We start from the raw sequence: 13,754 nt of genomic DNA, 5'->3' as shown, positions 1-13,754 counted from the left end.
ACCATAGTGGCCCTTTAAAAAATGGGCCTGTAAAGCTGGGCCTGGTGGGGCAAGCTGGTTATCCCACTACTTGGGAGGCTGAGACAGGAAGATTACAGGTTCGAGGCCAGTCTTAGCTACTTAGTGAGGCCCTCTGCAACTCAGCAAGACCCTGTTTCAAAATATATAAGCCATATATGGTAGCCTATAATCCTAGTACTTGGGAGGCTGAGACACAAAGATTGCAGGTTCAAGGCCAGATACATTAACTTAGTGAGACCCTTAGCAACTTAGCGAGACCCTGTTTCAAAATAATAAATAAATAGGGTGTTACTTAGAGGTAGAATACCCCCTGAGTTCAATCCCCAGCACCAAAGGGGGGCACTTTGCAAAATAAAAAAAAAATAGGCCTTTGCTACATAGATGCTGAGAAACCATGGTCAATTTGAGAGTTCATACAAAACCACTAGAGAGGCTTTTCTTAAGTATTTTTTTTATCAATTTACTATAAATTTAGTATATTTTCAGCAGTAAAATAAGATACCAGAAATATAAAAAAGGATGGAAATATCCTTGATTTTGTGTAATGGGGGAGAAAAAGAAACATAAATATACCAACACTCCTGTAAAATAATTAAGTCATAGTCAATAAATAGTATATTATGATATAGTCCAGAATGTCCAGAGAATAAGGAAGGAGAACAGAATAGAATGATTAACCTGGAGATCTGTGAAAGAAATGTCACAAGGATGGACAATCCAAAAAATAATTTGTCAGAGAAACTAGCTTCTTACTCTCAGTATTCTGATATCCACAGACTTGCCCAGAGCCGAGCTATCAGGATTAGATTTCCATTTCTGCACTCAGAGCTCCTAAAATAAAGAGATCCTTTGAGGCTTTGGGGGTTTCATCTTCTGGTTGATAATGGCATTAATGATATTTTCCATGATGTGATGAAGAAACAGAATTATCTTTGTAGATGACACATAAGAGACACTGCCTACGAATTATATCACATCCTGCTGTGTTGTCTTCTGCTGGCCTGCAAGGTTATGTGATTTTTGTCCTTTGGGACTTTATTTTTCTCCCTCACTAGTAAATAAAAATATATTTGTTTATGGTCATCTGGATGGGATCCAGGAGCATTCTACATCTGAGCTACACCCCCAATTTTTTATTTATTTGTGTGTGTGTGTGTGTGTGTGTGTGTGTGTTACTGAGGATTCAACCCAGAAGCATTCTACCTCTGAGCTACACCCCTAGCCCTGTTTTTTGTTCTTTATTTTGAAACATGATCTCACTAAGTTGCAGAGGGCCTAAGTAGCTGAGGCTGGTCATGAACCCCAGATCTTCCTGGCTCAGCCTCCCAAGTGCTTATTTTTAGTTGTTGTTGTTGTTGTTGTTGTTGTTGTTGTTGTGTGTGTGAGGTACTAAATATTAAACCCAGGAGCATTCTACCTCCAAGCTATACCTCCCAGCCCTATTTTGTATTCTTATTTTGAAACAGGGTCTCACTGAGTTGCAGAGGGTCTCACTAAGTGGCTCAGGTTGGCCGTGAACCCGGATCATCCTGTCTCAGCCTCTCGAATGCTGGTATTACAAGTGTGCACCATCATGTCTGGCTTATTTTTAGTTTTGAAACAAAGTCTTTGCTGGTTGCTGAGTGCCTTGCTATGTTGCTGAGGCTGGCCTTAAACCTGCAATCCTCCTGTCTCAGCCTCTAAAGTACTGAAATTATAGGCATTTTGCCCCTGTGCCTAGCCGAAAATAAAAACATTTTTAAAGAAATAAACCAACAAATTGCAAAATATAGCAGGGACAAAAACTTAGTCACAACAAAAGCCATTGGCAGCTCTGCATGGCTCTTTTTTGGTTTCTGTTATATACCAGCCATCCAGTTAGACGAGCAGGGCACTCGGATGACACACGGGGTGACTGGTCAGCCAGCCTGCTTGAGGAGAGGCGCCTTTCTGCCTGCTTAGAGTCATTTGTGGAAAAGATGTGAAAAAATTTCAGACACTGACAACGATAAGGTCCCTTGGATCCCACAATGTGCCAAAAATGCAAAAATGTCTTCTGTCTATATATTTTATTCAATAGTTTTATTATCATTATTATTTTGACCACCTTCATTATCTGCCTCTTTATGTGCTAGATGGCTCATCCATGTCACGCTCTTTGGCCATGGCTATGTCTTTAGCTACTATTTAGGAAGTAGTCTATTCCTTAATGGGCATTTCTTTAACAGACTTCATAGCTGGACTGCTCTGAGATCCTAAATAACCAAAGCCGGATGTGAAATCTCAAAACCAGAGCTTTGAGATGTCTGGATAAATGTAGGTGGAAATGTACTCCAGGCATGCGTGCTTCCAGAAGCAACTGTGAGAAGATGTTGATTCTGTTTCCCAGTAGACAGCAGCAGCTTGCTTTAGAATAAAACAAAAAGCTACAAAGCCAGAGGACTTTGGTCTCATTGCCTTTCAGAAAGTATCTCTCAGCAGAGCAGACATGCTGTGTGACCTTGCTCTCTGGAGAAACGAGGTCTCATTTTTGTATATGATGGGTGTCGTGGCCATTTTTCCAGAGAGGGGAATAGGTTCAGCACATTAAATGTCCTGTCTGAAGCTGCTTGAAGGGGTCACGAAGTGGCAAGGATACCTGGCTCCCCATGTTACCTGTGCTCCTTCCATCCCTATAATATTGCCTCTTAGAAATCCATATAATACCATTTAGGAATCGGGCATGGTGGCGCATACTTGAAATCTCAGTACTTGGGAGACTGAGACAGGAGGATAGCAGTTTCAAAGCCAACCTTGACAACTTAGGGAGGACCTCCACAACTTAGTGAGACCCTGTTTCCAAATAAGAAATAAAATTGGGCTGGGGGTTTAGCTCAGAGGTAGAATGCCTGTGGGTTCAATCCCCAGTGCCACACACACACACACACACACACACACACACACACACACACATACGATTTAGGTCCCTACCTCACACCACACACTGAAAAGCAGAGTGTCTTGGGCCCCTCAATGCCACGGGAGAATCCTTAGTCAGCACACACAGGAAAGATAGCAGCTGGAGTAGAGAGCATCCCAGGGCTGTGAGAAGCAGCGCTTCTATTTTGAAAAGTGAGCCTAATGCTTTCTTACTTTTTTTATTTCTAGAAAATGAAGTGTCGGCCCCAGCCCCACCGCCGGAAGGTGAGTGAGATCACTGCATCCTGGCCCATGTTTGGGCTGCAGATCCAGAACATCCCCCACCCCGGCATGACTTGGCCTCCACTGATGCTGTGAGCCTTAGCCTAACTCCTAATTCTGATGGTGACCAATGCGATAAATTGAAAAGAGCAAAAATAACACATTCCATTTATATAACCCTTTCACATTAACCTAATTTGAATGACACTCCCTATCCATTGTAGAAGTGACTATTTTAACGCCCTTCAAGTAATGCATAGTTTGCTATGCCCAAGTTTCATCATGGTGAGGCCAAAGAATTTCTGGAACTTCCCCTCATAAAAGTGAAAGCCAAACAAAGCCTCCCTCTTGTGTGTGCGTGCGTGCGTGCGTGCGTGCGTGCGTGTGTGTGTGTGTGTGTGTGTGAAAGTGGGGAGTGGATCCCACCTCAACCTGAAAGATCCGAGGCTCCTTCTCAACTTGACCTATGTTACCATGAGGTACCTCCAGAAACTCCCTGGGGGAATTTCCAAAAAGGTTTGGGATGTCAGCCTCAGAAACAATTTATTGAATTCTTAGTACTCTGTTGTCTGCCAGATGGCAACAACAAAAAAAAATCAATGAATAGAGAAATCATTGGCAGGTCCACACAGTGCCAGCAATACACAATATGGAACGCTGTTTTTACATACACATAGATGGAAGGAAGAGAGCAAATTGGAAGAATGACAAGCCCAAGGCACTGCTGAACACCCAACGTGGCCCTCCAGAGTCATTTGTCAGCCTGTCTCCACCAAATAGTCCCCAAGATGAAAGCAATCAAGATCATGTGCAGCCGGGCGTGGAGGCGCACGCTTGTAATCCCCGCACTTGGGAGGCTGAGACAGGAGGATCGCACAGGTTCAAAGCCAGCCTCAGCTACTTAGGCTCTCAGCAATTTTGTGAGACCCTGCTTCCAAATAAAATATAAAATAGGTCTGGGAGTGTAGCCTGGAGGTAGAAAAGCCCCTGGGTTCCACCCCCAGTACCATAAAAAAAAATCATGTGCATTTTCTCAAGAAAACATCAAAATGCGCTCTCTCTCTCTCTCTCTCTCTCTCTCTCTCTCTCTCTCTCTCCTCTCTCTCTCTCTCTCTCTGCTAGAGATTAAACTCAGGGACATTCTACCTCCAAGCTACACCCCCAGCTCACAATTTTTTATTTTATTTATTTATTTTTTTTGTGGTACTGGGGATGGAACCCAGGGGCATTCTACCTCTGAGCGACACCCCAGCCCTATTTTTATCCTTTCTTTCCTTCTTTCTTTCTTTCTTCCTTTCTTTCTTTCTTTCTTTCTTTCTTTCTTTCTTTCATTCATTTTTTGTGGGTCTGGGAATGGAAGCCAGGGGCATTCGCCCTGTGAGCTACACCCCCTGCCCTATTTTTTAATTCTTTATTTTGAAACTGGGTCTTACTAAGTTGCAGAGGGCCTCACTAAGTAGTAGCAGAGGCTGTCCACTAACCGCGATCCTCCGATCCTCCAATCCTCCTGTCTCAGCCTCCCTAATGCTGGGATTACAAGCGTGTGCCATCACACCTGGCTTTTTATTCTTTATTTTTGAAACAGAGTCTCACTGAGTTATAAAGGGCCTCCCAAATGCTGGGATTACAAACATGCACCACCACACCACACTCAACTATAAGTTTTTATTCTTTATTTTGAAACAGGGTTTCACTAAGTTGCAGAGGGACTTACTAAGTAGCTGAGGCTGACTCCTAACCGGATCCTCCTGTCTCAGCCTCCCGAATGCTGATTACAGGTATGCGCTACCACATGTGCCCGGCTCAAACTGTTCTTTCTCGTTTTTCCTTCTAAAAGAGGATGAGAAACTGGAAAGGATTATTCACTGAGTGTTTACTTGTGCACACTCCAGAGGGTGCTCTAACATTGAGAAGGATGCAGAGCTGCCTACCAGATGCTTATGGATAACTAGGTGCAGACGTACTGTACCAGATACAGTGGGGTGCTCGAAATGGAAAATATTTTCTAATATTTCTTATTTGAGGCCAAGTTAAAAAAAATACAACCAAATAAGAAATAAAATGCAACTACTCCATTAAAATAAAATGCAACTACTCTGTTAAAATGTAGAGAATCTCGTAAGAAACCTCAAAAATCAGTACGTGATTAAATGCAGGTTGCTTGAGTTGACAGTGTGGCATGAAGCCAGGGCGTGGGGAGGTCTCTGCAGACTGGTTCAGCCCAAGTGAAAGCGGGAATTGAATAAGGCCTCAGATTCTGGTCTTTTTGCATGGAAATTTATGAGGGGATTTTGAAACTTTTCGGTCCTGGTGAGATCGGTTTTTTTCAGCGAACAGTGTGAGAAATCTAGCTGCTCACAGAAGCCCCTTTGTTCAGCTGAGAACACTAGATTCGCACACTGAAAACCTAAAATAGTATAGAAGAGTATTGCTGTGTCCAAACAGGCTCAGTGCCACATGAGTTCAAGCAGGGGGCATCCTTGGATTTAGTTCTCTGTAGATCTTAACCTAAACCAGTGTATATGTGTGACATACTTCTTAGGATCTTCTCCTGGTATGCCTTCTTCTTGGACATTCAGATTTATTTTGGCCAGGCCTGAGTACACTGAGAACCTACTGGCCAGTACAGATAAACCTTCCCCTTTTGTTCTTCAGATCAGTTGCCATTGCTGGGCCACTATAAAGTTTTTTCTTATTGTGCCATATTTTATATTTATTGCACCATATTGACCTCCTGTGGTCAAAACGCCTCCTCCCAACTGCAGCTAAAATTGTCCTTCATAGTTAACTGGGATTTGGGATCTCTGTTCATTGAAAGAGGGGGGGGGGAATTCCATGCTTAAAACAGTGATTTTTTTTTTCTTTTTACAAGTATGCTTATCTCAACATTTGGGAGGCTGAGTCAGGAGGATCATGGTTTGTGGACAGCCTCAGCTACTTAGTAAGGTCTTTTTCAACTCAGCGAGACCCTATTTCAAAATAAAGAATAAAAAGTGGGGCTGGGGGTGTAGCTTGGAGGTAGAATCCCCCAGGTTCCATCCCTAGCACCACCAAAAAAAAAAAAGCCACATACCATTTGCAGGTGTCTAAACACAATACTGATCAGGGAGAAATGCAAACTCGATGGTCTTGACAAATAAAACTTGATGGCGCTGCTCTTTATTCTGTCTATTGCCACTCAGTCCAATCCAGAAGATTCACATGTACACCAAAACCTTTTCTTTGAAACTACATTCATTGCACAATTATATTTTTTATACCTTGCTATTATATCCAGAAATCCACACTATTGGAATCCTTTACATGGGTCACACTTTTAAAAAAAAGTCACAGCCGGGCGTGGTGGCACACGCTTGTAATCTCAGCGCTTGGGAGGCTGAACCAGGAGGAATGAACAGGTTCGAAGCCAGCCTCAGCTACTTAGTGAGGCTCTCAGCAACTTACTGCGACCCTGTTTCCAAATAAAATATCAAATAGGTCTGGGAGTATAGCCCGGAGGTAGAAAGCCTCTGGATTCCACCCCCAGTACCACCAAAAATAAAAATAAGAAAGTCACTCCCAGCCGGGCATGGTGGTGCACACTTGTAATCCAGTACATGGGAGGCTGAGATAGGAGGATTGCAGGTTCGCAGCCAGCCTCAGCTATTTAGTGAGGCCATCTGCAACTTAGTGAGACCTTTTATTCCTATTTTAAAATAAGGAATAAAAATAGGGCAGAGGGTATAGCTCAGAAATAGAATGCCCCTGGGTTCTATCCCCAGTACTGAAAAAAAAGTCACTCTCTTGGGGAGGGGGGTCTGACATAAAGTGTGATGATCTCCAACCTGCTGTGTAGCATGGTCCCAGAATAGCCCAGTGCACTTAACCAAGTGCGCAATGCATGTTCTTATACATACTTCGAAAATGATCAGATCTGTTCATTGGTTTTATTAAAGCTTAATGTGACTCTAAATTTTAACTCCAAAATTAAGACTTTGTGTTCAGCATGAGTATGTAGCATTATTAACACTGTCCCTCCCTCTCTCCCCCTCCACTCTGCTGTTCATCGCACAGTAAAACTCTCTAAGACACTTTTAAAAATGCACTTGTACTTTTTACACAGAACCAAATAAAGACAAGGAGGCGGGAACTGGACCAGCCAAAGGTGAGTTGGAGGGAGGGAGAGTGAAGCTGAATTCAACAAGCTTAGAAGCAGGAAGAGGTCAGTGCTGTTCTTCATAGAATGTGTCTGCGTTATCTTTCTTCTGTATGTTTTGAGTTCTTTAGCATTTTATCTGCTAAAGAAGATGGTGCTTTCGCAGATAATATTCAAGACCCAAGAAAATGGTGCTTTGCAAATTTCCATTACACACTGTTCTAAAAGAACAGGATGATAAAAATGTAAGAGCTGGTTGGATGCCAGAGAATGAACTGGAAGTTTCCAAGTTTGTTTGTTTGTTTGTTTGGTTGGTTGGTTGGTTGGTTTTTTTTGTGTGTGTGTTGTGTGTGGTACTGGGGTTCCTGGAAGCCCTTCTACCTCTGGGCTATACTCCCAGACCTATTTTCTATACATTTTTATTTTTATTTTTTATATTTTGTTGTTGTTGTTGGTGGTGGTTTTTTTTTTTTTTTTTGGTGGTACTGGGGTTTCTGAAAACCCTTCTACCTCTCAGATCTATTTTTTTAAAATATATTTTTATTTGGGAACAGGGTCTCTTAAGCCAGCGCGGCTGGCTTCGAACCTGCGCGATCCTCCTGTCTCCGCTTCCCAAGCGCGGGGATTAGAAGCGTGCGCCACCTCACCCGGCCAGTTTCCAAGTTTTAATCTACATGCTAAGAAAAAGAGATGTTTGATTTCGAGGATTACATCAATTGGGAAAATTATCCGAATTACCCAGGTGTTTTTAAAAATTGAGTGTTTTTATGTTACGATGTGAACTTTTCTGGGATTCACTAGCAATTTTGACTCAGGTAGATTTAGATAATGATTTATAGGATCTGACAAAGCACCCTTAAGTGACCATCACGTTACCCTGTATTGAACTGGAAACGTATTTATTCCTGTAATATTGTTATATTTTTTACATTTCATGTACCTAATGTAGTTTTAGAAAGTGGATAATCTCTATCATGTACTTCTGTGACTCCCTAAAAAACGAATCCCTTTGTATCTCTATGGATGAGGTCATTATCATGACTGACCATCTGCCTTAAGCTAAAGAGCAATAGTTTCCCTAAAGGAAATTTTTCATGGAAATAGATTTCATGACTTTATATGTTTGCATCAATTTCCTATGTTAACTCTTTGTTCAGGTAATTTAAATTTTGGAGTAATTAATCATTTTCTGACTGCACTAAGAAATTTCTCCTTTTCCTGGCCACTGCTCCCAAGCATGCTAAGATGCTAAGTAACTCTTCGTTCTTAGTCTATCACAGGTCATCACCTAATTCCTATGGTATCACTGTCTTCTGCATTGGTTAAGTACTTTCCCCCCTTTCTTTCAGTATATCGGATCACTTTCCAGCTTACTTGAATTTAACGCTCTCATAGAACACATCATGTCCGTGCGCTCGGTTTGTCCTTGACCTTCAGTGGCTCCCATGGATGGTAACATGACTACTCATCCCAGCCACGTGGGCAGAGTTTGAGGGTTATTTTCTTATGGAATGCAGACAGTGCAAACTCCTAGAAATCTTTCCATGAGATGGGTTCAAGGAGGTTTGGACATCTTGGCTGAAGTTAGGGTAACATTATTCTGATGGAATACACCTCTGCTTCCAAATTTGGAAAGGTACTTGGACCAGGCTGGAAGGCTCAACCAACAGAGCAGATGATGTAATCCCAGCAGGCAAGCTGTCAACGTTTAACAAAGCCCGCGCCTGACCCTTAGTCTAAAACAGTCACCACACTTCATTTGTGTTAAAAGTTAAAAGCAAGCAAGCAACCAACAATTTTTTTTTCCTTTATGGAGAACACAATTTATGAAAGAAAGCCAAATGACTAGAGAATCCTGAAATTATTTGCATTTTTCTTACCTCTGCAGAAGATGAGCGAGGCTATGACCACACGGGTAGGTTTCTAAACTGCTACGGAGAGAGCGGATAGAGCGAGGCTCTGCATGCCTGGAAAGCAATTCAATTTAGTTAGAAAGTGACATCCCTAAATAAAGACGGTGGTACGCGGAAGAGGATTTCCTATCTCTTCAACTACCAGCCACTTTCATCAAGGACAGGGAAATTTAAAAAATAGTTAAGCAAATAGTTAAGTAGATGCAATATTGCTTCTGTGTGTGCACTATCTTCAGCCGAGCGGAAGTCCACATGGGCTCAGTGGGCACGAGGGGTCAGCTCACTTCTTTTCAGGATTAACTAACACGTCCAGCCCCGCTCTCTGTCCCTCCTCCTACTCTTACTCTATTTTTTTAAACTATCCAACTCAGGTTTAACTCCGTTTTACAGCTTGCCTCTGACCACTCTGGCTCATTTTTCTCTTTCCTTCTTCCCTGATTTCTCTTGGACCAATCGCCTCTGTCCTTCAATCACTCTGGTCTCCGCTTAGTCACGTATTCATGGTTGACTCCCTTCCCTAACAGGCTGTGTGCTTTCTGATGGTCAGGCACTCTGTCTTAACACCTCATTGCTTCCCTCGTCTCATTCCCTCCAGCATCTGGCAGTGAGCTGCAGATGACGGTCACCTACTAAATACTGGTAGAACGAATCAACAGTTGAATTTCCAGTCTGGCTTCCCTGTCCACCCTACCGACAATGATAATCTGGATAGGTTTTTGTTTCCATGTGACGTGTCTCCTGGGCCGGACGAACATCCTATGTATGCACCTAGTCGATGAGGATTCAGAACGAGGCGCCAGCACGGGACAGGTGGATGGCTTCTGCTGCAAGACCAACTTGCTTAAGGCTGCTGAAGACGGTCACGCCTGGATATTAGCTCATTTTTAGCACTTTAGTCCTTTATCTAATTGGAGCATATTCAATGAATAGTTCCAAGGCTGAAACTATTAATGAGTATTTTCCATTGAAATACAGTTTTAATATCTTTTCTAGGTTGATTGAAACATTCTGGAATAGCTTTGAAATTACCCGAATATATATATTTTAGTTTTTTGTGGCCATGGAGAGCTGTTGGGTTACAATATCAATCTTACAGTGTTCCTAGAACAGAGCATGATGGTGCACACCTATAATCCCAGTATTTGGGAGACTGAGACAGGTTCAAAGACAGCCTCAGTTCTGTCATCTTCGGTGTAGACAGTGTTTTATTGTGTTATTGCTTGTTACTGGAGATTGAAACCAGGGTATTCTTCCTCCCATCTATACCCCCCAGTCGTTTATATTTTTATTTCAAAATGGGGTCTCACTAAGTTGTTGAGGGTCTCTAAATTTCAGAGGCTGGCCTCAAACTTGTGATCTTTCTTTTTCTGCCTCTCTAGTGTTGGGGTTACAGCTGTGAACCACCATGCCCAACTTTGTAGTCACTTTTAAATAGAAAAAAAGAAAATATGACTTACATATTTTTGTTTTGTTTATTGTAAGATACCATATCCTTTATATTTTTTGTTGTCAAATTGCTTACAACCTTCAGGATTTGAGAATTTTACTTCCCTCCTAGCCATAGAACATGATTTTCATGATAAATAAGATCAATTAAACTTTTCAGTTTTATCCAATTCAACCAAATTTAGTCAGCCAGCTTTTCAAGAATTAGATCAGAATTTCAACATCCTAACTCCATTTCTAAATACATTTTAAATATACCCATAATGACATTTTAAATAAATTTGGTAACTACATTACTAAAAGTATGTCAGGACTAAAAATGCCTTTCAAAAATATCTAGCTCTTCTGTAAACTTCAAAATTCATGTGCGATGAATTAAATATTGCCAACTGAGAAATACCTGTTGTGTGGAAAGTGAATGAAAAAAAAAATATTTCGTGAGCCCCTGAAGCACTGCTTCTGGGTGTTCCTTAACAATCTAAAATACTTGTGCATGCCCTCAGACAGTCTTAATCGCTAGTGGACTGAAACCACTCACTCATCAAACTGTCGGTTTTAAAAAAGCAGTCATTTTCGCCTTATGGAAGCACGTGAATGCTCTTTTCTCCACCATTTTTGCATCTAGACAATTAACTCAAGGTTTCATTCCACACCCGCAGGCACAAACCAAAGCCATCATGAAACCTGTATAAAGTCCTCACTTGACTCAAAATGGTTCTGGTCTCTAATTTACATATAATAAAGGAAGCTCCTTTCTCAAATTTGGTTGAACTTTATAAGTGTGTGTGTGGTGGGGAAGGAGTTGCTGTGCTGGGGATGGAATCCAGAGCCTCACACGTGTTAGGCGAATGCTGTATCACTGAGTCACAGCCAGCTCTGGATTTTGTTAAATTGATTTGTGTGTGTGTGTGTGTGTAAGGGGGTTATTGGATACTGAACCCAGAGGCATTCTACCTCTGACTTACACCCCCAGTCCTATTTTAGTTTTTTACTTTGAAACAGGGTCTCATTAAGTTGCTGAGGGCCTTGCTTAGTTGCTGAGACTGGCCGTGAACCTGTGATCCTCCTGTCTCAGCCTCCAAAATACTGGAAATACAAACATGCACCACCATCCCTGGCTTGGTTAAATTTTTTTTTTTTTTTTTTTTTGGTGGTGGTACTGGGGTTCCTGGAAGCCCTTCTACCTCCAGGCTACACTCCCAGACCTATTTTATATTTTTGAAACACGGTCTCTTACGCCAGCGGGGCTGGCTTCGAACCTGCGTGATCCTCCTGTCTCCGCCTCCCAAGCGCGGGGATTACAAGCGTGCGCCACCATGCCTGGCTTGGTTAAATTTTTAAACTTCATTTTCATTCTTTTTTTTCAGGACTATAAATCAAGATTCTTTGTATATTTTTTAGTCAATAAAATCCTTTGAAGCCGGAAGTGGTGGCACACACTTGTAATCCCAGCATTTAGGAGGCAGAGACAGGAGGATCATGGTTCACAGACAGCCTCAGCTACTTAGTGAGGCCCTTTGCAACTCAGTGAGACCCTGTTTCAAAATAAAGAATAAAAATAGGGTTGGGAGTGTAGCTCGGAGGTAGGATTCCCCTGGGTTCCATCCCCAGTACCACACACACACACACACACACACACACACACACACACATCATTTGAGTCTGTGATAAGAAAGCACTAATTATTGAATTAAACTTAGGGCTGATATTATAGGAAAATTACCAGGTAGTTTATTTTTACATAAGATTTTAACTATCTAAAAGTCTTCTGAAAGATAGAATTCTCCTGATAGCTCAGAAATACCTCTGCTTCCACAAATACCCAAGCCTGTGGAAGGTTTGTGGATATTCCAAGAGAAAATAATTCAAAAGTGAATTAAGTTTGTTAACTACCATATCAACTCTCGCCTCCAAACCCAGGGCCAGTGCACATTTGCTCAGTGAGGGCTTTGAGATGCCTGTGGGTAAACACACACACACACACACACACACACACACACACACACACACACCGCAATAACACACAAGGACTTAGCTTTTAGCCTGGCACTTTCCAAACTCCTTTGACTCCTAAAAGCTTCTCCTGAAGAATCCCAGATCCCTTGAGTTCACAGTGAATTCCCTCTTGGGTCCTGAAGCAGTTTTTGGGTGGAAATAAGTCCTAAGCAGCACCTGTAGGCTTTTATGTCTATGTCCCAATGAATGTAATTTGTGAATAATGTCTGCCATTGGCTTTAGTTACAGAAAACGAACTTGGAAACCACCTCCGTTGACTACATCAAGGTTTGCTTTTTAGCCTGAATTTTTTTCCCCCTCTTATCCACGATCACATAAAACTTTTTTGGGGGCATAGAGTTTTATTTTCAAATCTATGCCTTCATTTGGATTACGTGACTCACTCTTTTATTCCCCCCTCCCCTTTTCGTTTTCTTTTCCTTCCCTGAAATATTCAAGTTCGACCTTCCAGGGACCATGTCTTACTCAGCGGTTGGAAATGTGTCGCGTAGTGTCTCCTCTTCTTTTTTCAGATCTCTCTTTCCTCAGGTGGCTGGAAGGAAGGCTTCTTCTCCCTGACTTTTGACTGCTGTTTCTTGTTTCAGATGAAGAGGAAGTCTCCCCGCCTAGCGCCCTGCCTCCAGGTTAGGATTCCTGCTCCTCCTCCTGCTTTCTGTCTTGTTAGTAACTGACAGTAAAGGAGAAGAAAGGGTAGGGCGTCTGGCTGAGTCAGCGCTCTGAGAGGGCGACCACCCAACCTTGGCTTTACAGACTGTGTTTGTTGTCATTTTGTGTAAGAAACTTTTAAAAAGGAAGCTTTCTGGGCTCAATACAGATACTTAGGATTGGAAAATCTTGGGTGTAAATTTCAAGGCTTAGCCAGGTGTGGTGGCACATGCTTGTAATCCCAGTACTTGGGAGGCTGAGACAGGAGGATCGCACAGGTTCAAAGCCAGCCTCAGCTATTTAGTGAGGCTCTCAGTAACTTAGTGAGACCCTGTTTCCAATAAAATATAAAATAGGCCTGGGAGTATAGCCCAAAGGTAGAAGGCCCCTGGGTTCCATCCCCTGTATCACCAAAAAAA

At 42.2% G+C, this 13,754-nt stretch overlaps 1 protein-coding gene across 4 annotated transcripts in view; it reads left to right on the top strand.

Moving 5' to 3' along the window:
* The window catches only part of MYBPC1 (myosin binding protein C1), a gene marked incomplete at both ends in the record, with an annotated part of 90,405 nt that overhangs the window by 17,866 nt on the left and 58,785 nt on the right, over nt 1-13,754 (top strand). For 2 of the 4 annotated variants that reach the window (XM_080706660.1, XM_080706661.1), the window contains 3 exons: nt 3,148-3,183; nt 7,283-7,324; nt 13,275-13,313. The exons of 1 other annotated variant lie outside the window; for it this stretch is intronic. In XM_080706660.1, coding sequence (XP_080562786.1) covers nt 3,148-3,183; nt 7,283-7,324; nt 13,275-13,313 — 117 coding nt within the window. The remainder of the gene's footprint in view (nt 1-3,147; nt 3,184-7,282; nt 7,325-13,274; nt 13,314-13,754) is intronic. One more of the 4 variants, XM_080706662.1, reaches the window with a different exon arrangement.

Source organism: Muscardinus avellanarius (genome assembly GCF_963383645.1).
Source record: "Muscardinus avellanarius genome assembly, chromosome: 11".
Lineage (NCBI taxonomy): Eukaryota > Metazoa > Chordata > Mammalia > Rodentia > Gliridae > Muscardinus > Muscardinus avellanarius.
Note: the sequence above shows the minus strand (reverse complement) of the source record. Positions and strands in the feature narration are given on the sequence as shown.